We start from the raw sequence: 25,261 nt of genomic DNA, 5'->3' as shown, positions 1-25,261 counted from the left end.
TCAGCAACTAATGATGTTCATGGGATAACTATACGATTTCATCGAAAATGCGACGACCGTACATCTCATAGTTAAATGAAAATATCCCCTTTAACGACGATCTCGGGTGAGCAATGACCGAGCAATTTCTCCGTCAAATCCCCGCATCCCCAGACTTCCCCATAATCTCCCCCGGTGGGGTTGATGTGGAGTGCGTTTTCTCCAGACTAAGCTGCGAGCCCCCTAGTATGATTCATGGATTCCAAATCTATTCGCGGATCTCAAAATCCGTGTTCAAAGAGGAATGGAACCGCAAGCAGTCCTTGATTCGGGGCATTGATTTCCCGACATATTAGGATCATGTATAAATACAATATTATGGCGATGACTTCGGCAAAAAAATATCAACGACCCCAACGCCCCACATGCGGGCTTCCTTGTTGACAGCCTTCACGGCAGGGGCTACTGCTGCCACGGCGCTACACATCGCAGAAAACCAGACTCACATCACGCTCGCCAATGCTCGCCTCACGGCTGTCCTCCAGAAGAGTGTCGGCCAGATAGTCGATCTCACTCTAGATGGCCAGGACTTGTTGGGCGCTCAGTCGGGATCCACTGGAATAGGGCCCTATCTGGACTGTTACTGTATTCCTTCTGGCTTCTACACAGCCGGTGCCACATCCCCGAGCATGGAGGTAGTCCAGGGCACGGATTCAACTGGAACCAAATATGGAGGCATGATTCTGAGTGACACGTATACTCCGACTGGTCAGCAATTCCAACAGTACTGGTTCCTGCGCGATGGCGAGACTGGTTTGCATATGTTCAGCCGATTGGCCTACCACAATGAGACCACGCCATTTCTTCGCAACTTGCAGGAGTTCCGGACCTTGTTTCGTCCAAATACCGATCTTTGGACGCATTTGACGTCTAGCGAGGTCCAGACCGCACCCCTGCCAGGCAAGGAGGCCATTTCGAAGGAGATTGTTGTTCAAGATGCAACCTGGACATTCAATAACACGCCGAGTGATGCGTACTACACCCAGTTCTCTGAATATTTTACTAAATATACATTCTCAAACCGTATGGTCAATCCCCTATCTTCTACGGTTACTGGTTGACTAAATGGTGTTGTTTTCTTAGAATGGAGAAACAATACTGTTCACGGTCTCTATGCTGACGGCAGCACTTCAAATGGGGCAACATATGGAGCGTGGCTAGTGATGAATACTAAGGTTGGTCATATTGCTCCAATATTCACCAGGTCGAATCCGATCTAACAAATTTATTCTAGGATACATATTATGGTGTAAGCGATATCGAGCACGGTGGAATGCAGCAGCTGATGTCTATTAGGGTCCACTCCATTCCGACTTGACAGTGGACGGTATAGTTTATAACTATATCGTCTCAAACCACCATGGAGAGGGCACGCCGAACATCACAAACGGATTTGATCGAACGTTCGGTCCCCAATTTTATCTTTTCAATGGCGGGAAGGGTTCGGCATCCCTCGAGGAACTGAGATCCGAGGCAGAAGAATTAGCAAATCCTCATTGGAACGCTATGTTCTATGATTCGATTGCGAAGCATGTTATCGGATATGCTCCCTCGAGCCAGCGAGGGAGTGTCAGAGGAACCGTGAAGCTTCCCAAGGGAGCCGTTCGCCCAATTGCCATTCTCACTGTGGACGGCCAATACTTCCAAGATAATAGCGCCGTCCCAAGCTCCTATCAGTACTGGACCGATATCAATCAAGATGGAAGCTTTAGCATTGATCGTGTTAAAGAAGGGAAATACCGACTCACTATTTACGCAGAGGGCATTTTTGGTGATTTTGTACGCGACGGAATCATCATTCGTGCAGGAAGGCAGACTGCACTGCGTGATACTTGGACCCAAGAGTCAGCAGGAACCGAGCTCTGGCGAATTGGGATTCCCGACAAGTCGTCAGGGGAGTTCCGACGCGGCAATGCCAGAGATCCAACCCATCCGCTTCATCCCCCCGAGTATCTTATATATTGGGGAGCCTATGACTGGCGTTCCGATTTCTCCGATGGTGTCAACTACACCATCGGAACTAGCGACCCTGCGACTGATCTCAACTCTGCCCATTGGTCGGTCTTCGGACCAACGGCAAAGGATTCCCACGTCGAGTATGACACGACGTACGACTGGAACATACATTTCAAGCTCGACTCGAAGCAATTGAACAAGCGCAAAACAGCCACATTGACCTTGCAATTAGCGGCCGCAAAGACCGCAGCCGGTAACACGGATGTGTGGAATCCCCTCGAGTCATACAACAATCTGTCACTGGAAAGTTATATCAACAATCAGGCAGATCCTCTGACTCTTGTTGTTGGGTTCAATCAATCCAGCAGCTGTATTGTGCGGTCTGCTGTCAGCTGCTACCAGGTTGGGTCGAAATTGGAGTTCCCGGCGGACTGGTTACATGTCGGTGACAATGTGTTGCGATTGCATTTACCTTTCAATGCAACGGATATAGAGACTGCCGTGCTCCCCGCCACTGTTTATGTGCAATACGATGCTATCCGGCTAGAGATAAAGTAGTATAGCTCTGTCATGAAATGTGTTGCGCTTTCGAAATCAAGTCCTCCCCTTCGAGAATCATTCAGAAGGAAGACACTCCACCCGAAATATATCAAATTAAAGACATTCTATTCTCAATAAAAATAAATATATATAGTTAAAAGCCCCGAGACTGGTGACAAAAGAAAGAGAAATGAATGGCAGGATCCGCGCCCACGAACAGCGGTCCCACAAATTTGAGAACGCTGGCCTGACAAGATCGGATAAAAGAGGCCCTTGATAGGTATTGCAAGTGTACACATATATACTCCGTACTAGTATCCACTAGCCCTTCCCGCAGAGACCGTCACAATTAACAAGTTTGATGGTTCTCGTTGATATGTCCATGGCGAAAAAGGCTGCATGCACTCGATGAAATGCAATTTACAGAAGGCTGCCGAAGCTGACACAAGGGGCGGCGATACCGACGAGGTTGTTGTTCTATTGAAATTAGTGACTCTGTTCCGCTTCTTCGTCTTTGGGGAGTACATACAGCCTCGGAGCTGGAGTTCTGGCAGCAGGCAACGTTCTGCTGGCAGTTCTTCTTGAGGAAGTCGGTCAGGCCAGCAGCGCCAAGGACTACAATAGGGTCAGTCTCATGCTTGAGTTCACTGGCGTAGATGTATCACTTACCAGAGACGGGGATGTTAAGCTGAGAGCAGCCCTGGCCTAGGCCGAGACCCTCGCTGCCAACGGCGCCGAGGACATTGGAGAGGACACCAACGTTATGCTGGGTGATATTCTTATTCTTGTGGATGGTGTTGCAGCAAGACATCTGGGCACCGTTACCACACTGGTTCACTGCGTTCTCGACCTCGTTGTCGGAATGGGAAGCGGCATGGCCCGAGCCAGGCAGGGCCATGGCGGTAGCAGCGAAAAGGAAGGCAGGGACGAAGAACTTCATTTTGACGGTTTTTGGAGAATGTGGAAAATGGTTGAAGAAGGTGGGTAGATTGGGAGAGCTTGAAAGGCTTTGAAGATGAGATAGTTGAATGATGGATAAAAAAACCATCACTGGAAATATCTTTGCTTTTATAGCTTTGCTAGTTCTTCATCTGCTCTCTCGTCTTTTCCCTCAAGCTGATGGGGCAAGAAAGACCCGATGGTCTCCGAGCATCGAAGCTGCAGCGGAGTGGATGCCCCCGTGAATTATTGAGCGAAAAAAGGCTTGGCCAACATGAATTATTGGCTTTCAAGCGATCCATAACCGTGTCCAAGGTTTCCCCTGTCGATCGACGGACCCTGTCGGTATGTTCCTCCGACGGGAAGAGATGCATAGGTGCATATGAAAGTCACCAGAACCCCAAAGTCAGAATTACTCGTTGTGATCTTCGACAATGGGGTAGCGCTATTTGTTCTGTTGCGTGTGACGTCTCGGTTCCTCCGTAGTGGATAGTTGATAAATCCGATCTATCATTTCTCACCACATCGATCTTCTTTCTCTTGTTTCGTGAATTATTGCATTGATGCCCCATTTCTCATGTCTCTATGCTCAACAGTTGAACAGGTCAATTTAGAATCGGTGATTCTCGACTTGAAATCGATAGTCGTATGCGTGGCGTAGGAAGCTCCTGCGTCGTGCATCACGCCCCGCTGTCAGCCACAACAACCACATCTCCATCCCCGGGTCGGTACGGAGTACTCCGTGTGTCGAATTCAGTGATCCTCTCTAGTCTGAAAATTTCCACTGCGGGAAACCGAAAGCCGTGAAGCCCGGAACTCGCCACATACAGCGTAGGGCAAGATATTCTATCTATGTCTATCTAACAAAGAAAAGGTCAAGTTCTAGCCTCGAAAACATCTACGCAGTTCATCAGTATATATGCATGGCGTCGTATACTCATCACAAAAGTTCTCATGTAGCCCCTTTGCTACCACGTAAAAGACTCCTCCACAAATTTGATCGAGCGGTGGCCTTGTCGCATCGCAAGATGTGTCGCGGCGCGCGCTTCATCCGCCATTCTGGGTGGGCCACATACGAGGATCGCAAGGCTATTTCCAGCCGAGGATGCATCGCTGGCCCTGCTCATGATCAGGGATTGAAGGTGGGGTCGACCTGACTGGATATCGAATCCAAAATCGGTAGGATCTTCGGAGGATGCGGTGGAATCACGCGTAGCGTAGAAAGAGGCGCTGAAGTCCTCTCGTTTGAGGGCAGGTTTCAGTTCCCGGCGAGAGACATCTCGTATGAAAGCCGCTTGTTTGGTGGTCCAAACAAGCTCCATGTCTCGCACTCGTGTTTTCTCATTTTCGGGGCTTTCGTCCCAGTCTTGAACAGACCGGCGGAGATGATCTTGAATATAAGGCACAGCCGACGCTATTCCTGTCCCACCGACGATAATCAAGACTGATTCATACCTCCACAAGGGAAAGGTTTCTCCATAGGGGCCTTCAAGAAGAATGGTCGTTTTGCTAGTCTTGGCTGGTGAGCTCAGACATCGCTGGCGCAAGTGTCTGGTCCAACCGTCATACGGGCGGACCCAGAAAGTCAATTTCAACTTCGATAATTTCTCTTGCTTCGACGAGCCATTTTCTGAGCTTTCTGGATAATCTTGATCAGAGGGACCGCCTGCAAGAAGTGGCACATGCGAAACATCAAGCGATCTAGTCGATTTTCCCTCGGATTTTGGCGCCAATGACGTCTGGTCCCCTATTTCGTAAGACCATGCCCCAACGGTGAAAGGATGGCTCTCCCAGCCGGTAAGCCTAAATGGCTGGTATAAGAAGTAGTACTGTCCTGGTGAAGGCTGTAGCGAAGGCGTTCCTAGTGTGACCTCCAATCGCACCACGTCGGCCGTTTCGTCGTAAACCATATGGCTCTCAGAAACTTTCACGAGTCTTTTGTTTGAAAGACTCACGTGAAGGTTACAGTAACACAACCTCACAATTCGAAGGAATCGATCAACGACCCATATAGCTACCGTGGGCCACAGGTACTTCCAGTATTCGTTTCCTTCAAATATAATGGTGTGGCTGCCAATTGTTAGAAATAGATCAGAAATTTCCTCGCGCTGGTGTACTTACTAAAAGCACGCGACAAGGGTGAGAATCGAAAGCACGACATGAGCAATCAAGAAGAGCTCATATGTCGCAATTCGGATCCGATCCAATGAGGTGATCAACAGCAGAATCATCACGAATGTGCCCTAATACAACATGAATTAGAAATCGACCAACTTGAGATCAATCAAATTGGCAGCCTACCAAAATACCCCACAAAACATAGGTCTTCGACATACCCCTCACAGCTTTGCCCGCTGTCGGAATAACTATAAGTATCCTAGCGCGCATTGAAAGCCAAATGGGCAATACTTACTTTGATGGAACATGACAATGTAAAGGACAGAGTGCACTACTGCCTGTATAGTAGCCACCCGGGCCACATGGCGATGGAATATATTGAACGATGCAAAGCTCCACCCGGTGGCCCAAAGAAAAATATTATTTCGTCCGGCAAAGAGCCATAGAAGGGGCAAATTCGCAAATGACATGATCCCAGTGCGGTCTGCAGAATAACGAAGAACCTGGCTTGTGACATCGGGCCAGCTAGACTATCTGTCAACATTGCACATCCCACTTCCACGGGCTAGTACCTACTAGATATTTCCGGGAAAAGTGTGATAGCCCACGACACTCAATACGATGCTAAGCGTCCAGAATCCCACGACTATAAGCGCCTCGACTCTGGTGGAGAATGTGAAGCCTAGCAGGTGTCGACCATGTGATGCTGCTAAAGGCGGTGGGATCATCAGATGAGTCTGGATCCAGTGAAGACCGGTGCCCACCAATGGCATATTGTCCAAGGTCTTCATGAGAGGATACACATTGGATTCGAGTACACGCTCTACACGGCGTTGTCGGCGGTGGAATAACCAATCACTCAAGCGATAGGCCATCCCCAAAGATAGTATACCACCCCAATACGCGTAGCCGATATAACTGATTAGTCAATATATGGATGTCTTGCTTGCCAGCTTGAACAGACTTACCCAAATGCATGATGTGACCAAGTCACAAGTTCCCAAGATTCCTAGGACATCAATAAGCTTTAGGACTAGCATATTTCAAGGTCCAAAGGTCTCACAATCGTTTTGAACATTAGGTTGAAGTAAGACGCAGAAAGAAGGACAGGCGCATTCACTGGTTCGCCTCGGGACAGCTCTTGATAGTCGACAATTCTCATATTCCTTATAGCATCGTCTGTCAGATTTTCGGCGACCGCTTCCCTCGACAGCAGCTCTAGGTTCCCATATTCTTGGCACTGGTTAGCCAGCTGGGCCATGCCTATCGCCAGCTCCTGCTCATTGCAATATATATCGGATGCGGCGTATATCGATGCGACCTTAAGCGGATTCCGGCATTGCGACTCCCAGCTGTGCTTGCCTTGTGAGAGAATGCCAGCAAATGATATGTAGTTGTATGCCGTGTAGACAGCTGTCACACACCGCTCATCCTCTGGATTAGCCCAGCCACCTTGGGCGAGTGCGATTACCAGCCAACAGAGCAACATAATGAGTCCTCAGATAGTCGGCCGGTCTGAGGGTGAGTGAAGGAACGGCTCAAGACGAAAGGCGGAGCACCGGCAGTAAGCCGATAATCGCACTAATCAGGTGGACCCATGTGGATCGGCGAAGTCTCTGAGTCGTTGGACCGTTGGATTTCGTAGGTAGGACCAAACTTCGGAAGAGGTCTGAATAAGAATTGGCTCGGATTCTGACACGGGTTTTCTCAAGAACACTCGAAAGGGAAAAAAAAGGAATCGGGTTGAGTTGTGGACTCGGAATCCCCCTAGTTAGGACAGACCCCTTATCTGATCTGATTGATTAGACAACGCCACGTGACATCATGATTGGATCAGCCCATTTCAGGGTCGAAAATTGAAGTGAACGAGCCAGGTAGATATTTACTACGCTATTGATATCTAAATTTTGTTTTCGGTTATTTGAATAATTCGAATACATTTTTCTCTACTTGTGGCTTGCGGTCATTGTATGAATTTGTACGGAGTACGGAATAAATCTTATGATAATGCTCGTGATATATATGAGGGGTACATGGGTACCTCCAGGGCTACATATGTGTAGTACATACAGAGTCAGAATTTGCAACACCAGCGGAATTTTTTCCGCTAAAGCTTTTGTAGTGGAACTACCTACTCAGTGATTTACATACAAGATTCCGTGCAAAATTCCAGTCAGTTAACTAATGAAAGCTTTTATTGACAAATATGTGAAATCTGGTCATGTGATCTACAACCTTACCTAATCCTAAGGCAAAGTGATGCCTTGCCAGTTGCCGAGAAGAACGCTACGATGCACTCGATATATCCGACCACAATGAACTTAAATGACCACAGACTCGTTAAGAGTCGGAATTCTTTATGCCTTTCAAATATATAACATTAACATTCTTCTTGAACAAACAAAATGTACTTGGGAGCTACAGCAAATCTACAATTATCCGGCAGAACAGCGGGCGGTCGAAAATGATGATGTCACGCAGTTTTTCCCCAGAGGTCCTCTGCAGCTGAATTTCGAGATCCAACGCACAAAGTATACCTGAGCAATTTCAACTGATCGCCTAAATGGGAGGAGGAAGCCAAATTCCAGTATTGAATGGCCAAAAGCCGCCCGCGGATCCAGGGCAGAATGCATACCTTCATGCGGTGGTAGATTTGGGCAGGTAGGCAGATCGAATTCCCCTCTTCGTTCCCTTTTAATGTGCGTGAGGACTGTTCACTGACTCAAAATAATGCAGTAATGGCATCCGTTGTTCCATCTCAGATCTTTCGCCCCCAACAACCCGTGTCATCCCTACTGTACATTTTCATCGGGTCAATGTCTCGCTCTACGAGGCGCAACTGGATCCCGCTTTTGATACCCTCAACGTCCCTGAGCAGCTTGTTCACAAGGCCCGAAAGCAAGGGGGCTTTCCTCTCTACCTGTCCGGGGGAGGATTTCGGGGATGGGGCTATCTTTTGTTATATCTGCACCAGACAAAGGGCCAAAGTTACCCCATCTCGATTATTAATGGGTATTCCGCACCCAAGAAAGACTTTGAGAATACCAAAGCTCTCAAAGAGGTGGCCCGGACAGCACACGAAATCTTCCGGGTCTCGGACCGGCGACGCAGGCAAGTCCCCTCGGTGGCATTCTTAGTCAATACCCTGGCGCAGTCATTGCCGTATGGAATCAAAGAGGCCCATTTTTGCCAAGGTGGAGTTCGGGAAGGAGTGCTGTTCCGTGAGATGCTCCCGGTTGTCCGCCGGCAGGACCCCTTGGAGGTCGCCACGGCCCGTCACGCGCCTTCGTCGGCCCAGGCACTGGCCGCTTTATTGTTGGCGGCCCTTCCTCGACCGTCTGCCAGCCGATCATTCCCACGTTCCATCAGTCTTCACCTTATCCAGGCCTTTGCCAATTCCCTCTATTATCATGCCACAATGGCCAAAGAACTTTCTTCAAGTGCTGCACTGTACAGCACTAGCACTGGGATCCTAGCCTCCACGCATGGTATTCCACATGACCACCGTGCCCTATTGGCACTGATGCTCCAGGAACGTTATGGCGGAGAACTGCCACCCAGAGATATGGATTTGAAGACCCAGCTGCAAGGAATCTTGACACCGGAGGAAGTTTGGTGGACACGTTACCTTGGGAAACTCGGCCTCGTCCTAGCCCAGCTGTACCCAACCGGGCGTGTCGACACCTCTAAGCCTCGAATTGTTCCCTCGGCACGATGGAAGAAGGGACTAGGAAAGAAGGGCAAGAAAGAAGGCCTGGACTTGACAATTGCCATTCAGAAAGTTGCAGATGACCCGTCTCACCTGAGAGAAGAGCTCGAAAATGACGTGCAGAAAATCCAGAAGGTCGGAAAGCGGAAGAATTGGATTGGTGGGCGAGATGGCTGGGGCATCAAAGTGCGTGTCTCAGTGGTAGAAGAGGATTTATTGGTGACTGGAGAAACATAGGCCGTGGAGTTGGCCCATTACGTTCTATATACCGGTATGATGTTGATTTGCATCCCTGCGATTATTGAATTATGCGAGTCCATATGGTGGCCCTATGACACCTCTATGGCTTGAGCGTCATACATCCATTCTTTACGAGTACATCCGTACGGTTCCCAGAAGAGCCACGCCTGGAGGCTGCTATTTTAGTACTCCGTATTAGTGTCTTGTTTGACTTTGTCAACAAGAGGGGTCCTATCACTCCTAACCCGAACTTGTCCACTGAGAAAGGATCCAAATGCTTACACCGTGGAGACCGTAAACCTTGGTTTTATGGGCCAGGGGAACGTGCCTCGGCCGATAAAACCATGCCTGTAAAATGGCACGAGAAGGTTTATAAAAAGTTTGAGTGGGCACTTAAGGTTCCCACAGTGGAAGCTTTTTGTTCTTTCTCAGTCTGGGTGAGTTTGAAAATATGATGTATACCATTGGCTCAATTAACTACTGTATGTAGTACTCTCTATGAATTACATGACGGTCTACAAGTAAGTAAAGCCCAAAGTCTCCGTTAGAGGCGAGAAAATCATGCCCTAATCGGAAAATAACCAAAATGATCTGACCTATAAGATCTAGACACTGACCAAAGCTAAACCAGGTGTCGTTGAGTGTGGGTATTTCCTAACTAGGCAACAACATACTCTGGCTTAGTATTACAGCCCCGCCTGAACTGGAACCTGTCCAATAACACGCTGGACCAGACAGATAATGAAGCTTGTCTCCCTATAGGGCTGAGAACCGTGGGAATACGTACTTTGTGTATTTCTACGGAGTCCGAGGTCGCATCCGAATTACACGTTCTTTCTGCATCTTATCTGATGTTGTCTATTTATCTGATCCTTTTATCTGATCCTTCTTTCTATTCCTTTTTCCTTCATGCCCATCATGGAAGCCAACAAGGACACAGACATTAACCTGCTGGAGAGAGATATCCGGGAAAAGGAAGAAGTCCAGGATGAAAATAATACCGATTCCGGTAAGTCCGCTGTTGCCTGTTGCTGTGTCTTGAGTTTTTCTTTTCATTTTTTTCATTTTCTTTGCGAGATTCTCACACCACTGCAGATATAGATTCACAGACCGAAATCTTGCGGGCTGCTGGTATAGGTATAGCTAAAGATGATCCTACTGAGCCCGTCCTCACCCTACGTATGTGGGTGATAGGAATTGCCTTTTGTGTCATCGTTAGCGGGCTGAACACGCTCTACACGCTCCGTGCACCTTCCTTGACAATCTCGGGCTCGGTGGTCCTCTTGTTAGCTTATCCCCTGGGAAAGCTTTGGGAGAAAATCGTCCCGAACTGGACCGTTCCTCTAGGACGGCTGGCATTTGAGCTCAATCCGGGTCCTTTTAATACAAAGGTAAGTTCTCTGGCAACATCACAGTAATCAGTCTAACAAAGGTTAATCCAGGAACATGTTTTGATCTTCATGATGTCCAACCTCAGTATCTACGTTCGTCTTGGCGCCGATGTTCTGACAGAGCAGCAAATGTTCTACGGCTACAAGGCAGGATGGGGATTCCAAATTCTCATTACTTTCTCCACATTCCTCATCGGGTTCTGTCTGGCTGGTCTATTCCGGGCGATTGTGGTCGTTCCCCATGAGTTGATCTGGCCTGGAGTGCTGGGTGTTACTGCGTTGACCACAACGCTGCATCAAGTCAACCAGCAAAAAGTGCAAGTGACGTAAGTTCCCTGTATTGATTTGTTGTCTCGGTGAATGGAACTGATGGATGGTAGTTACAATACTTGGAAAATGTCTCGCTATGCCTTCTTCGGTATGGCATTTTCTATCTCGTTCTGCTGGTATTGGTTCCCGGACTTTATCTTCCCGGCGCTTAGCTATTTCAGCTTCCCGTGTTGGATCAAGCCTGAGAGCAAAGTAGTCAACCAGATCTTCGGAATGAATTCTGGAATGGGACTGTTGCCGCTTACCTTTGATTGTGAGTATCACAGCTTTTCAGGTCAAATACATGCTGACGGGGCTTAATAGGGAGCCAAATATCTTATGTTGGATCACCCTTGCTCATTCCATCGTGGGCAGTTTTCAACGTTTTCGTTTCCCTGGTGTTCTGGATTTGGATTGTGGCTGTTGCTCTATACTATTCCAATGTGTGGAACACAGGCTATCTGCCTTTCCAAAGCTCTCAAGGTACAACCCATCCTTTCAAGCTCCCGACCAAATCTAACTTGTGCGGACAGTATTCGACAATACCGGGCACATTTATCAAGTCAAAAAGATTGTCAATGCAGCCTCAGGCTACAAGCTCGATGTTAAGAAGTACCTTGCTTATTCCCGGGTATGTTTGCACGTTCTATAAAATCAAAAAACTTGACATCCTGCTAACCTGTGGAACGATTAGGTCTATATGCCAGTTACCTACGCGTTGAACATGTTTGGGCTCTCATTTGCGACCCTGAGCGCTCTTCTTGTCTGGGTTGTCCTTGAGAAGCGTCATGTCATGGCCGATGCTGCTAAAAGGGTGCCTCGGCTAGTCCTGGAGTCTTTTCCCGGTCGCTCTAGAGAGTACAGCGAGGACGAGCGGGGAGACCCAGATGTGCCTTTGTGGTGGTATCTGGTTGCATGCATCTTAGCCTTATTCATGTCGATGTTCGCCGTTGAGTGGTGGAACGTTGAACTGAGATGGTACGGTGTTCTGCTGGCGTGTACTGTGGCACTGATGTTTTATCCTGCGGTGAGTCTACCTGAAGTACCGATTTACACATTGGACACTACTCTGATCAATCTTAGTTGGCTCTGGTCTATGCCACTTCTAACCTCAAGATCAACATCGACATCTTCTGCCGTATCGTGGCCGGTTTCGTCTTTGAGGGCAAAGTCCTGGCCAATATCTGGTTCTTTGACATCGGATACATCACCACCATCAAGGGTCTTTACTTTGCCCAGGATATGAAACTGGCCTACTATTGCCATGCAAGCCCTTTCCTTCCTACTGTAGTTGAATCATGCTAATACCCCGAAGATCCCTCAACGAAAATTGTTCTTGGTTCAATGCGTGGGAATGGTTATCGGCACGCTCTCCTCGCTCGGTGTCCTCAATTGGGCCCTGAATCACATCACTGGCGTCTGCACTAGCGCTGCTGTCAACGGTTTCACTTGTCCTTACAGCAGAACTCACTTCAATACTTCGTTGATCTGGGGTGCAGTGGGTCCTCGTCGTTACTTCTCAAACCAAATTGGCTATTCCGCTTTGCTTTATTTCTTCATCGTCGGTGCCATTTTACCCATTCCCGTCTATTATATGACCCGCCGATACCCCAAGTCACTGTGGAGAAGGGTTCATATTCCCCTGTTCCTTGGTGGGCTCAATTACCTGCCCCCTGCGACCGGAATGAATTATGGCAGCTGGGCCGTTGTCGGACTCACCTTTGGCTGGCTTATTCGGAAGCGTCTGCATAGCTGGTGGAGTAAGTATAATTTTGTGCTGAGCTCTGCCCTGGACTCGTCCGTGGGAATTGCTGGTGTCTTGATTTTCTTGACAATTTTCTTTACCGGAGCCAGTAAACATTTCGAATGGTGGGGAACAGAGGTTTACAAGGTGTGTTTAGCCCCTCTGACGTTCAATTACTTATACTAACTATTAGCAGAACACCTGCGACTGGAAAGGTTGTCCAGATCTTTCTCTACCAAAGGGCCATAAGTTCGGCGTGTAGAATCCTATGTACTAATTTGCCGTCTACCTGAGATGTATCCATGTGTGTTTGCTACTTGCATTCAGAGTATGCCAATGATAGGCTTTTTGTACCTGCTTTTCTTAATCTGATTAATTTTGATCGTGGGAAATCTTTCTTCTTTGGTTGACAAGCAATGATAGAGTAGTCCACTCTTAACAGCTGAACAGACAGCCCAACGAGAAATGAAGTTACAATAAATTAATAAAGCAACCATGACGTAACTAACTAACTAACTAGTGAGGGACAGTCCAATGTAATACAAGAAGGCCTCTTAAGCCCTCCATCAATTATATTAACATCAAGTCTAGAACAAAGATAGAAGCCCAATTAGGACGCCGGCATTCAGCCCTAGTGGATTGGATCTTGACATACTCCGTGCATATTACGCAATAACTAGCTTTTTCATCCAATGCATATATGTACCTGGTACGGAGTACATACAAAGTACTTAGTATACAACAAGACTACTATTTTTGCCTTCCAATTCCCTACTGATTCTCCGTAACATTCATTGAATCTTTCAAGCGGTATTTATGGTATTTTTAGGTGGGTCCCACACGAAGTCGCCGATGTCGGGAATGATTGATTAGATCAGCCCGATTGATTAGATTCCCAAGCCCTAGGTAAAGGTCAGGGTTGCACAACTCGTACAATGGTAAATGATAGATGCTATGCTATGTATTTATGTGAGGTAAATTTTAACGAAGCTGAGCATTAAATAATATTATGTACTGGGTCTTCTAAGCCTACAATATCCGACAGAGATGGTCTAGGCTGTGACCCACTGACTGTTCCTTGTCTTACAAGTTCCAACAGACGAAAAGCGAAAACTAGTTGCAGAATGCCAGGATGTGCCAAGAGTCAGTGCCTCCAATTATGTATTCCCACCAACTCACACGTGTGTCCCGGGCTCGTCGACAACGGGCTCCACTTAGACATCTTCACACTGATTGATAACCCGGGATGGAATTCTGCAGACAAGTTATCTGATCCTGAGTGGGGTCCAGTGCCACGAGGGAGTTTTTTTTTTCTTATTCAACGCCGGTTAGATCCTGACAACCAAGCCTGGGCCATACTACCGTGACGGGAAATTTACCAGACGATCCCCGGGGAGATGACCGAGGAGAGGATTCTACTTGCACCGATGTAGATGTCTTACGAAAAGATTCAGATATCTTATATTTTGCAGACATTCAAATTTCCGGTGTCAGTCCACCCTAAGCAGCAAAATTCTTGTCATGAACTAGATTCTCACAAGGGTAGGCTAGAGGTTGCAGCCTTTTCGAACGATCAATATCGGATTATGTACATGGGAAACATTCCCAGTACCTTGCAGATGCCCTATAGAATGCAAACACATACGCAGTATGTACTTTCGTTATATGCAGGGACCAACTTCGATGTATACATCGACCTACAAGGACCCTCGGAGCTTGCGTATCCTGCCAAGGTTCCAAGGTTCGCTTGAAGACCGAGTGGAGTCTTGTCAGACGCCAAGATGTCGAGCCAACCAAGCATAAAAGCCAAACCCGTGAAATTACCAATACAACAGCTCCGATGTGGAGCCCGGGCTATCTGATGGAATGGAATTAATCGAATTAATGAAATTTATCTTGTGCGAAATTTGTCGCGGTATTGTCGGCTACATCTATAAACCCGCTATGTCCAAGGTTTTTTTTCCTGATTTCCTTTTTCCTCACCTTTCAATCTACCTATCATGGCGGCCCCGAGAAGTGTACAGCGCTTGCAGCAGACGCTGTCGCATGTGCAGCCTCCGACTACTCCGCAGCTGTCTCTGGTCGCAGGCCCGACGGAGCCAGCGCTGCTGGACATTACCTTGGGTGAGCTGCTGACGCTGCAAGCACTGCAGTATGGGCGAATTGAGTGCTTGGTCTTCCCCTGGACCGGTGCCCGATGGACGTACGGCCAGTTGAAAGACGAGACCGATCGTCTGGCTCGGGGAATGTTGGCTTCCGGTATTCAAAAAGGTGACCGCATCGGAATTATGGCGGGCAATTGTGAGCAGTACATCTCGGTGTTCTTTGCGGCCGCGCGAGTTGGGGCTATCTTGGTCGTTTTGAACAACACATACACCCCCTCCGAGCTGTATTACGCTTTGAATCACAGTGGTGGGTGATATCCACTTCCGTATTATTGACTCCATACTAATCTCGGCTGTTTGTTCTGCTTTTATTCAGAATGCCGAATGCTTTTCATGACACCACGCATTGGCCGTCATAATCTCGAGGAAGTCCTTCTCAAACTGGGCCCTAATCCTAAAAAGTCTGCGACCTCGGAATCATTGGAGGAAATCGTTATTATCCGCGAAAGTTACAACAATTTCACCACCTATCACGATGTCATGGAACGTGGTCTATCGCAGGCTGCACATGTGCTCCAGGACCGAGAGGCCGAATTGCGGCCGGACGATGTCTGCAATCTGCAATTCACAAGCGGTTCGACGGGCAGTCCTAAAGCTGCAATGTTGACTCATCAGTACGTGGACCACGTACGACAATTCGTTGTTAAATATAGCTAATCCCCGCGCAGCAACTTGGTTAATAACTCGCGTTTCATCGGTGATCGCATGGACTTCACCTCTTTTGATGTTCTGTGCTGCCCCCCGCCCTTGTTCCACTGCTTCGGGCTGGTCCTGGGCATGCTCGCGGTGGTCACCCATGGCGCAAAAATTGTCTTCCCCAGCGAAACCTTCGACCCCAAGGCGGTTCTGCATGCCATCTCCGACGAGAAATGCACTGCTCTGCATGGTGTCCCCACCATGTTTGAGGCGATCCTTGCCGTTCCCAAGCCCCCGAACTTTGACAGCTCAAACCTCCGCACAGGCATCATTGCTGGGGCCCCAGTCCCGCGGCCACTCATGAAGCGGCTCTTCGCGGAATTGAATATGACTGAATACACTAGTAGCTATGGTACTATCCCTCCCGTTGGCCTGATGATCAAGTGCTAACCAAGTCTAGGTCTCACCGAGGCCTCGCCTACCTGCTTCAATGCTTTCACCACCGACAGCATCCACACAAGATTAACCACCGTCGGAAAGGTTTTGCCCCACGCTCGCGCGAAGATCATCGATGCACAGGGAAACATCGTTCCCGTTGGTCAGCGTGGTGAGCTCTGCATGGCCGGCTACCAGCTCACCAAGGGATACTGGCACAACCCGGAGAAGACGGCAGAGACATTTATAACCGATGCGGAGGGTGTCAAATGGCTCAAGACTGGCGACGAAGCCTCCTTCAATGCCGAAGGGTACTGCACTATTACTGGTCGCTTCAAGGACATCATCATTCGCGGTAAGCTTGCACCCCACCATGGACATTGATCGCGATTTCTAATTATCTAATAGGCGGCGAAAACATATATCCCCTCGAGATCGAAGAACGATTGGCCGCACACCCTTCAATTGAATTGGCCTCTGTGGTTGGCATTGCTGATCCCAAATATGGCGAAGTCGTCGGAGCATTTATCGCAATTGCTTCGGGCGCCGGTCGTCCGACCGACGACGAACTGCGCGCATGGACACGTGAAACTTTGGGTCGACACAAAGCCCCGCAGCATGTGTTTGTATTTGGAGAAGAGGGGGCTTCCAGCACGGTTCCTGTGACAGGGAGCGGCAAAGTTCGCAAGGTGGAGCTACGGGATATGGCGATGGCAGTGCTGGCCCAGCGTCAGAAGACGAATTAAAAAAAAAAGGAAGGAGCACAGATTGTACAGCCCTCGTGTTCGCCCAGTATAGAGACTAGATTTTTTGCAGTAATACCCCGATCCCATTGACAAACGAAACTCGTGCACCTTAAAAAATTGCAACTCCGAAAATCTGTGTTTGAAACAAAAAAATGTAATCAAATGAGGGGCGTATGTTATCAGATTCTATTCTGATTCGCCCCAGCTCAACGCTTGTAACGCCAAGTACATAAACAATGACGAAAAGCGGATCTTGCAGGAAATGCGCTATTTTCTTACGGATTTTCTTCGTTTGTTACGTCGGGTCGAGCACTTCCAGAATCAGATTAGATGCTCATCTTGTCTGATCGACGATCATTGCCATTTTGGGCTGGGTGGCTGTATTGAACCATGGAATTAGGTGTATTTTACTTTACAAGCATTACAGCCACCGGGTCCAACCGTAAACAAACTTCTGGTTCATACAATATTCAACGTTGTGCATGTAATTATGCCGTGATAGAGCTCTCTTCTATCCTAATATTACACGCGAAGATCAATTGATGGAAGGAAACTTAAAATATGCTTTTGCGTGTATCAGCCACCATGTCGGTTCTGCCAAAAAAACTTGGCTTACTAGGGTCTGTGCTGTCGGAGGAATTCAATACAACCGAGGGATGTTTCACCTTCCACGGCTGCCCTCGGATCTGATAATCCGAGCCAAGAGAAAGCCAAGGGAACAACCATGGATGTGCTGTATCCGATGTCGCTTTCAATCTGATAAGATCCGGACCCGCATAATCCGACGATATGACGGTATGTTTTCTTTATTTTTGTTCGAGTACATAGCTCAGTTCCTTGGCTTTTTTTTCTCGATTTCTCTCCTTTACTTTCCTTCTCCTTTTCCGCTGTCTTCTCGGCCTCTTTCTTCGGTTATTGCTCGTCACACCTCTCCTCAGCTCACCATGCCATCCAATGACTTTGTCCGAACTGTATCACGCAACTTCCGAGTGCTTGTGATCGGTGGCTCTTATGGCGGTCTATCTGCTGCATTAACCCTCATTGACCTCTCGCAAGGTCGTCTCCCGCGTTTCAACTGTAATCCCGATGCCAAACCTCCTACACATCGCATCCCAATACAGATAACTGTAGTTGATAAGCGAGATGGCTACTGTAAGCTCCCCAGGATCGACAATTCCCCCGCAATTACACCCCCACTCACATATATGTAGTCCACCTGATCGGATCCCCAAAGGCCCTAGCCTGTGAAAAGTTCGCGCCCGAGGCATGGACTCGTTTCCAAGATATTCCCGGGCTCAAGTGCCCAGAACTCAAATTTATCCAGGGAAGCGTCAGCTCGGTGGATTTCAATGCCAAGGTCGCCCATATTGTCGATGCGGAGACCAACAGTAACCGCACGGAGCCCTATGACTACTTGATTGCAGGCTCCGGGCTGCGTCGGTCTTTCCCCACTGTTCCCCAGTCCTTGCGACGAGATGAGTTCCTCAAAGAAGCCAGGCAGCATATGACGGATGTGAAGGAAGCCCGTGAGGGTGTCGTTATTGTCGGTGGAGGTACGTGTTCTCCCGCGCTCTTTGCTACTTCCACCCGCTAACATGTCTTTCTGGATAGGCGCTGTGGGCGTGGAGATGGCTGCCGAATTGAAAATCCTTAACCCAGACCAGAAGATCACTCTGGTCCACTCTCGGAAGCGCTTGTTATCTTCGGAGGCGTTGCCCGATGAATTTGCCGAGCGCGTAAGTGCTATATTGCGCGATACAGGAGTCGAGGTTATCCTAGGACAACGCGTTATGGAAACGACCGCTGTGGACGGTAAAAATGGGACACGGGCCTGGGATCTCACACTCAGCGATGGCCAGAAACTCAGAACGGGTCATGTTCTAAATGCCGTCTCTCGAAGCGTTCCAACATCGACATATCTGCCGAAAGAGGCATTGAATGAGGAGGGATACATCAAAGTGCACCGATCGTAAGGCTATTCCTCCACCAAGTTGCGCACAAAAATTTCTAATACCTCCGCAGACTACAGTTCTCCGGTGCCGTCCCTAACGCAGAGCATCATTGGGCAGTAGGAGACCTCACTGAGTGGGAAGGCATTAAGCGCTGTGGTGGTGCAATGCATATGGGCCATTACGCGGCGATGAATATCCACCAGCATATGCTGGCAGAGTGCACCGGTGGAAAGCCAGAGTATCAGACCTTGGAGCCGTTCCCGTCTGTGATGGGCCTCGCTCTCGGCAAAACGGCCGTCAGTTATATCCCGAGCGAGGGCACACGCGATGGCGAAGATCTGATGAAGAGCTTGTTTGGCAAGGATATGGGACATACGAGTGCGTCTTTATTACCCCGAAATTTTGAAGTGAAAAGCTGACCCAACTTGCAGTTTGTTGGAACTATATGCGCCTCGGTGAGGCATGCAAGGCGTGACCTAGTAGATCTGGGATGTGCTGCGATTCCTTGTATTTTGATTTTGACCCCAATTTCTTGTATATTTAACTGTTTCAGTCCGGAGAGACAAAAAGCTGAGGGAGACTTGTCGACATTAAGTTCTGACTGCGCTCACGAAGGTGGGCCACTTGAGTCGGATTTTGCGCGAGTTAAGCTCCATAACACTCAATTGATAAGCAGTTGCTAATATTTCACATCGATCTCCTGGGTTTATATAAATTGACAAAGATATATTAGTCAAACCGCGCGATTCCTGTTTTGTGCTTGAAATCAGCTCATCAGCTTAGAAATCCGGTTCCACCTGATTCCGCCCCGCTCTTTAGCTTCATATAAAATGTACCCCTCAATTCTACAATGTACCTCTATCTCACCTCATCACGATCAAAATGGCACCATTCGGCACTATCTACTCTTATCAGCCCAGTCCCCGGGTCATGAAGGTACCAATCTCGACCCCTATCAGCATGTAATCACGCGCTAACAACCCCTGCTAGGCTCTGGCCGCGGCCAACCTGAACGGCCTAGAAGTGGCGGTTCCGGAATTCGCCATGGGCAAGACCAACCGGACCCCGGATTTCCTGTCCAAATTCCCTTTGGGTAAAGTGCCCGCCTTCGAGGGTGCCGACGGAACAACCATATTCGAGTCAGACGCCATCACCCAATACATTGCCGAGAGCGGCCCCGCTGCCGCTCAGCTTACTGGTGCCACCTCCGCCGAGCGCGCTACTATCCGCCAGTGGATCTGCTTTGCGCAGGGTGAGATTTTGGACCCTGTGACGCAGTTGGCGCTGCCGCGTCTCGGTGTCCGGCCCTTCGATGAGAAAGTCGAGGAGACCAACCTCGCGCGTCTAGAACGCTCGCTGGAATGTCTGGAGACTCACCTCAAGGGCCGCACTTGGTTCGCGAGCAAGGAAAAGCTCAGCTTGGCTGATATCACCGTTGCCGCTGCCCTGGTCTGGGGTTTCTCCATGGCTATCGATGCTGAGATGCGCGCAAAGTACCCCTCCGTGGTCGCTTGGTATGAGCGCACTCTCGAGGCTGAGGGCGTCAAGGAAGCCTTTGGTGAAAAGCAATTCATTGAGAAGCGCCAGGGTCCCAAGGCTTAGACTCAACATGATAAATGAGAAATAGCATTAGCGCCCGATCAGGGAAAGAATTAGACATCATATTCGGCTTCACGAAGCACCTCAATCTTATAACGAGTCTTATAATGAAACTACAGAATCATACTAGGCATATCATAAAATCTAGAACGAGTCAAGCGGTCAATCTACCATGACATCACAGACGAGCCATCACGTTGCCCTCGCCTCGTACCGTTCCCATCGCCCGCGCGAGGTTTCGGCTGGCCCAATCGGCGATCCCCATATTAGTGACCATCGGGTTCACACCGCTAGCGCTAGGGAACACGGACGCATCCACGACATACAACCCGTCAGTGCCCCAGACTTGACAATCTGGGTCCACCACACCTAATTTAGGTGACTTACTCATGCGGCAGGTACCCATCTGGTGCGCACTGGCAAACAAACCACGCTCCGGGTTCAAAGGGGACTTCGCACGAAGCTCGGCAATCCAACTCTGCAGAGCCGCATTGTTAATGCCTTCAGGGGCCTCGGGGTCTGAAGTCTCTGGCCGGATGAACGGGGGAAGATCGCGGTAAACAGTATGGAACTCTTTGGCTCCTGAGATATACGCAATCTTGGCGATGCCAATCAGGGTCTCCACCATGTGTTTCCGGTCAAAGGCAGATACCGTGTAATCAATCCGGCAGCGTCCATCGACCGGATCCGGGAAAACACGACCAGTATCGCGTTCTTTGGTTAAGACGATGAAGCTCGTGCTGCGACGCATCTTGGCCGCCCACATCTTGTATTCCAATGAGTCTCGCCAGGGGAAGATGGGAATGACCACGGAAGGCAACATTGCGGCAGTCTCAATCTTCGCACCATGTCCATTTCCATCAAGGTCCTCAAACTCGGTGACAACCGTTGTCAACGCAGAGCCTTCCCAGGGGTGAGTATCCTCATCAAAGACAGCACTAGCCGCAATAACTGTAGAAAAATAAGTGCCTGTAACATGTGCTGTGGAAGAAAGTTCTTACCAGGGTGAAGATGAAGGTTTCGGCCAATCTGAGGGTTCTTCAAACCACTACGCAACAGCAGAAGAGGACTTTGCAATGTGCCAGCTGATACAACTACTTTCTTAGCCTTGATAATCAGCCGACGTTCCACAGCCCCAATACCAGCGAGGCCCAAGTATGAATCCCGTGACTTCCAAGTTCCTTGCACGCCAGAAGCGACCTTTTTGCCTTTGACATTGGTGAATAGCACTTTTTCGGCACGGAATCCCTCGATGAATTTCGCGCCGGCCTGAGCAGCATCCACAAGGAACGACTCCGTTGGGCCTTTCTTCCCACCCGACGCGCATCCTAACGTGCAATACCCACAGTAGTGTTCGCCGTGACCTGTATTTTGGGGAACTGTTTTCACGGCATATCCCAGTTTCCTTGCGCCTTCAATAACCACCTTATTCTGGTAATTATGCTCAACGTGCTCCTCGTTAACACCCATGCGATCACAGACGCGGTCCAAGCTTTTCTGAAAGTCGAGGGAGGTGAAGAAAGGCAGACCAGTATCCGCCCATTGCTTTCGGACATACCCCTGGGTCTGTAAAGCGGCCGACCAATTCACGGTACCACCACCACCCCACGTTGAGCCCGCTAGGACCGCCATCGAGCCATCGTCACTGGAGACAGCGCCCCCGTTCTCGAACATGTTGGTAAATCCCTCATTCGCGCCCATGGGGAACGTGTTGGTCGGATATGAATACGACTTTTCCACCACCAGCACTCGATGGCCCGCTTCGGCGAGGTTCTTTGCAGCCACGCTACCGCCGCAGCCACTTCCCACGATAACGACGTCGGTTTCAATCGTTTCTGGCTGATCCCCAGAAGGAAACTGCAAAAACTCAAACTGGAAACCGTCGACCTGCTCGCCATGAATAGGGATGCTTGGGAACCCCAGAACCGGGCATATGGTTGGGCTGCTGATAACCCAACATTTCTTAACGATGGCGGTGAGTCCTCGGTAGATGGCGCGGAGAGGAGCCAATCGAGAGGTGTCCCATCCACGTAAGACCTTTTCTCGAAATTCAATCGGTTGGTCCTGGATCGGAGTGGTGGAACCCGTCATGACCAGAGAACCAGCACGGGTGTTGAGCGCTGACATGATGAAACCAAACCCATTCCTTCCCACGTCATTCACGTAGTCGCCCAGGAGTCGCTCCACTGCGGCCCGGAATTGCGGATTCGAAGACACATTTTCTTGCAGGTACTGGGTGGCAATGTTTATGGCGTCAGGTCCAGAGATAGCCGTTGACAAGCTCGACACGGCGGAATTCCACTCTGCATTTGAAATCACCCGGTCGTTCGATGACTTGGTAGTTGCTGCAGTGTGGATGGAGGGCACAACTGCGTCGGCCAGCGCATAGAGGGTTTTCCACTGCAACTCCGAGAAGTAAGTGGCCGACGGCGCTGGCGGAAGAGGGACATCCCTCGGGGTGTATGTGGAAACAGCGAGGGTTGGCATGTTGCAAGGACTAGAGCAGACAAAGCTGTCGTAGATCAAGCCCCAGTAGTATAGGATGAATGGTGGGATGAGAATAAGAAAGAGATTTGGGAGCAAGGAGACAGAAGCACCTGGGCACGGTACAGATGTTTATAATACCTAATATACTAGCTCGACGAGGTCCCACTATGACAACAGGTACGTATGCAGAGTCCAACCTGGTTCATCTTTAGCGTGGATAGTCATGGACAAAGTACTCTGTGTGGACTGCTCTTCAGGTAACTTCAGGCGACGGTCAGCCAGCCTCGCGACCACAAAGATAGCAGCATCGGTCGAGTGGAGAAGGACTCCGTAGTGAAGCTTTTGACTCTTGCGGTGGTGGAGTAATTGATTATCTCGACCAGTCAAGACCGTGCATGTCTCCATTTTACCTGACCGTTTCACGGCCTAAGTTTCCTGGAGAGGCAGATCCGCCCCTCTTTCTCGGAAGTCAGGGGCTGATTGGCACGTCTGTGGGGAGAATTGCCGAGTTTCAGCGCCATGTGAGACTCAAGGTGAGCTGAGACTGGAGCCAGCGTGGATAGAAAATTCATGTCCAATTAAATTAGTTTCAATTTCAGCTAAGTTCAAGTTGGCCCAGTGGTATAATTGTAGTGTGTAGTATGTGTGTAGTATGTGTGTAGTGTATGTGTAGTGTGTGTGTAGTGTGTGTGTACCTATGTTGTAGGTAGCTGCTAGTCGTCAGGCAAAATGTAATTTCTCCGCTCCGACCTCGACCCTCTCTCATCAAAAGATGGACAAGCGCACTCCCACTCGCTCTAAATGTAGTCTGCCGAGAGAGAAAGTATTCTCTATCCAAATTGGTTCCGAGACCTTTCGTCTCTCGGGCGCTTCAATTGCTTCTGATGGTAAATGCGCTTGTTCTCCCGTCTAACTGTCTAACTCAAACTGACCCTTCCAACAGCTCCGTCCTACTTTTCACGCTTCTTCGAGCTTCAATTGCTTCAGAATCCAGATGTAGCCAACATCAGGACCCTTTATATCGATCGCGATCCCACGACATTCCACGAGATCGCTAGGCATCTGCAGGGTAGGGTCCATGGACAAATACAACGTGACGGAGGCTGATGGGTGCATCCAGGCTACCATGTCCGGCCGCAAGATGGCGCGCAGTTCGTGAAGCTATTCGCAGATGCGCAATTCTACACATGTGAGCATCTTCTGTCCAGGTACCCTAGAAGTATGCTGACCAACAGTGCCCCGATTGATGTCCCAGCTGTTCGAGTCCGAATGCTTTATTCAAATCGGCGACCGACACTTCCAGATCCCCCGCGATATATTCTCAGGTCCAGGCGATACCCCGAATTTCTTCACTCTCGGATTCGCCGCTTTCTTTGCCTCCCCGTCTGAAGTGTTCCCGGGCCTGGACCGCCAGGGTCTATTGCGACCTCCGGCCATTGTCCCCCCAAGCGTGCCGAATCGATCCGCGGATGTCTTCGACGAGCTCCTGCATCTGCTGCGCGGGTATCCGCTACATATCAGAAACGAGGATCATCGGGCTGCGCTCCTGCGCGACTGTCGTTATTTCCATCTGCGCGGCCTGGAACAGAAGTTGATACCGCATCAGATAACGACGAATCCGTTCAGCCATCGTTTGGAAATCGTCATCCGGCTCGAGGATGTACGGCCGTCTGGGGTTCAGTGTGTCTTGAATACAGTTTCTGGGTCGGGTGGAATGGTCACATACACGCGTCCGTTTATAGACGACAACGCCGCCGATCTGGTGGTTGAGATCGGCGACGAGTCTAGTCTGATTCATCGTGGGACCATGCATGTTGACTTCCTAGGCCTTTCAAAACAAAGAATTGTCAGTTTGTTACAGACAGTGGGCAAGAAATTAAACCTGCCCGATTCACATCCTCCATTGGGCCAAGTTCCACTCAAGGTCCGTGTCGACAGTGAAACTGATCTCACCGTGGATGGAGAACAAGACCCTCATCATTTGATGATATCGAGAGCTAAGCCTGAAGCCGGCGCTGATGGTGTGCCTCCAGCTAAACGCCCACGGGTCGATAATACGGACGATGGGCCCTGGGTTGTTCGGACTGGACAATGGCGCTTGCAAGTGCAGACCGGGCCTACCGGGATATACGAGGTTGTCTTGGTTGCTGTCAAATTGGACATCTATACCAGTTCGCAGGTCCGAAACCGGTCACGGAAATTCCTTTAGTCGTCTGTACGTCTGTTCAAGTCTTAAACTGCATAATACGCCGAGGA

At 49.3% G+C, this 25,261-nt stretch overlaps 11 protein-coding genes across 11 annotated transcripts; 7 read left to right on the top strand and 4 right to left on the bottom strand.

Annotated features, from left to right (window-relative positions):
- Positions 1 to 404: 404 nt before the first annotated feature.
- Positions 405 to 2,553, top strand: rglB (polysaccharide lyase family 4 protein; the record flags this gene model as incomplete). Its single annotated transcript, XM_057183651.1, has 4 exons — positions 405 to 1,062; positions 1,123 to 1,214; positions 1,274 to 1,288; positions 1,336 to 2,553. The coding sequence occupies 4 exons, from the start codon at positions 405 to 407 to the stop codon at positions 2,551 to 2,553; spliced, it is 1,983 nt and encodes a 660-aa protein (XP_057045101.1).
- A 402-nt stretch (positions 2,554 to 2,955) lies between these two features.
- On the bottom strand, positions 2,956 to 3,475 carry N7518_002722 (hydrophobin family protein; the record flags this gene model as incomplete). The annotated part of the gene is made up of 3 exons (XM_057183650.1): positions 2,956 to 3,012; positions 3,065 to 3,150; positions 3,205 to 3,475. The coding sequence occupies 3 exons, from the start codon at positions 3,473 to 3,475 to the stop codon at positions 2,956 to 2,958; spliced, it is 414 nt and encodes a 137-aa protein (XP_057045100.1).
- A 967-nt stretch (positions 3,476 to 4,442) lies between these two features.
- On the bottom strand, positions 4,443 to 7,081 carry N7518_002721 (ferric reductase family protein; the record flags this gene model as incomplete). Its single annotated transcript, XM_057183649.1, has 7 exons — positions 4,443 to 5,544; positions 5,596 to 5,717; positions 5,776 to 5,840; positions 5,888 to 6,117; positions 6,169 to 6,510; positions 6,561 to 6,601; positions 6,656 to 7,081. The coding sequence occupies 7 exons, from the start codon at positions 7,079 to 7,081 to the stop codon at positions 4,443 to 4,445; spliced, it is 2,328 nt and encodes a 775-aa protein (XP_057045099.1).
- A 1,074-nt stretch (positions 7,082 to 8,155) lies between these two features.
- Positions 8,156 to 9,538, top strand: N7518_002720 (putative transcription regulator (RTG2); the record flags this gene model as incomplete). The annotated part of the gene is made up of 2 exons (XM_057183648.1): positions 8,156 to 8,253; positions 8,329 to 9,538. The coding sequence occupies 2 exons, from the start codon at positions 8,156 to 8,158 to the stop codon at positions 9,536 to 9,538; spliced, it is 1,308 nt and encodes a 435-aa protein (XP_057045098.1).
- A 921-nt stretch (positions 9,539 to 10,459) lies between these two features.
- On the top strand, positions 10,460 to 13,247 carry N7518_002719 (uncharacterized protein; the record flags this gene model as incomplete). The annotated part of the gene is made up of 10 exons (XM_057183647.1): positions 10,460 to 10,550; positions 10,637 to 10,932; positions 10,984 to 11,258; positions 11,313 to 11,515; positions 11,566 to 11,724; positions 11,775 to 11,872; positions 11,936 to 12,268; positions 12,325 to 12,507; positions 12,557 to 13,132; positions 13,182 to 13,247. 10 exons carry the CDS (start codon positions 10,460 to 10,462, stop codon positions 13,245 to 13,247), a joined length of 2,280 nt encoding a protein of 759 aa, XP_057045097.1.
- A 1,738-nt stretch (positions 13,248 to 14,985) lies between these two features.
- sidI (putative long-chain-fatty-acid-CoA ligase) lies at positions 14,986 to 16,967 on the top strand (the record flags this gene model as incomplete). The annotated part of the gene is made up of 5 exons (XM_057183646.1): positions 14,986 to 15,397; positions 15,467 to 15,764; positions 15,819 to 16,198; positions 16,247 to 16,576; positions 16,630 to 16,967. 5 exons carry the CDS (start codon positions 14,986 to 14,988, stop codon positions 16,965 to 16,967), a joined length of 1,758 nt encoding a protein of 585 aa, XP_057045096.1.
- Positions 16,968 to 17,911: 944 nt separating this feature from the next.
- On the top strand, positions 17,912 to 19,394 carry N7518_002717 (putative pyridine nucleotide-disulfide oxidoreductase AMID-like; the record flags this gene model as incomplete). Its single annotated transcript, XM_057183645.1, has 5 exons — positions 17,912 to 18,119; positions 18,179 to 18,520; positions 18,579 to 18,936; positions 18,990 to 19,297; positions 19,351 to 19,394. The coding sequence occupies 5 exons, from the start codon at positions 17,912 to 17,914 to the stop codon at positions 19,392 to 19,394; spliced, it is 1,260 nt and encodes a 419-aa protein (XP_057045095.1).
- Positions 19,395 to 19,801: 407 nt separating this feature from the next.
- On the top strand, positions 19,802 to 20,521 carry N7518_002716 (glutathione S-transferase family protein; the record flags this gene model as incomplete). Its single annotated transcript, XM_057183644.1, has 2 exons — positions 19,802 to 19,855; positions 19,910 to 20,521. 2 exons carry the CDS (start codon positions 19,802 to 19,804, stop codon positions 20,519 to 20,521), a joined length of 666 nt encoding a protein of 221 aa, XP_057045094.1.
- A 175-nt stretch (positions 20,522 to 20,696) lies between these two features.
- N7518_002715 (GMC family oxidoreductase) lies at positions 20,697 to 23,005 on the bottom strand (the record flags this gene model as incomplete). Its single annotated transcript, XM_057183643.1, has 2 exons — positions 20,697 to 21,469; positions 21,520 to 23,005. 2 exons carry the CDS (start codon positions 23,003 to 23,005, stop codon positions 20,697 to 20,699), a joined length of 2,259 nt encoding a protein of 752 aa, XP_057045093.1.
- Positions 23,006 to 23,170: 165 nt separating this feature from the next.
- On the bottom strand, positions 23,171 to 23,410 carry N7518_002714 (uncharacterized protein; the record flags this gene model as incomplete). Its single annotated transcript, XM_057183642.1, has 1 exon — positions 23,171 to 23,410. The coding sequence occupies one exon, from the start codon at positions 23,408 to 23,410 to the stop codon at positions 23,171 to 23,173; it is 240 nt and encodes a 79-aa protein (XP_057045092.1).
- A 367-nt stretch (positions 23,411 to 23,777) lies between these two features.
- Positions 23,778 to 25,214, top strand: N7518_002713 (uncharacterized protein; the record flags this gene model as incomplete). Its single annotated transcript, XM_057183641.1, has 4 exons — positions 23,778 to 23,892; positions 23,949 to 24,074; positions 24,126 to 24,194; positions 24,241 to 25,214. 4 exons carry the CDS (start codon positions 23,778 to 23,780, stop codon positions 25,212 to 25,214), a joined length of 1,284 nt encoding a protein of 427 aa, XP_057045091.1.
- Positions 25,215 to 25,261: the final 47 nt, after the last annotated feature.

The sequence above is a fragment of the Penicillium psychrosexuale genome, assembly GCF_028828465.1.
Source record: "Penicillium psychrosexuale strain IBT 29551 chromosome Unknown utg000002l, whole genome shotgun sequence".
Classification (NCBI taxonomy): Eukaryota; Fungi; Ascomycota; class Eurotiomycetes; order Eurotiales; family Aspergillaceae; genus Penicillium; species Penicillium psychrosexuale.
This window is presented reverse-complemented; position numbering and strand designations above follow the sequence as displayed.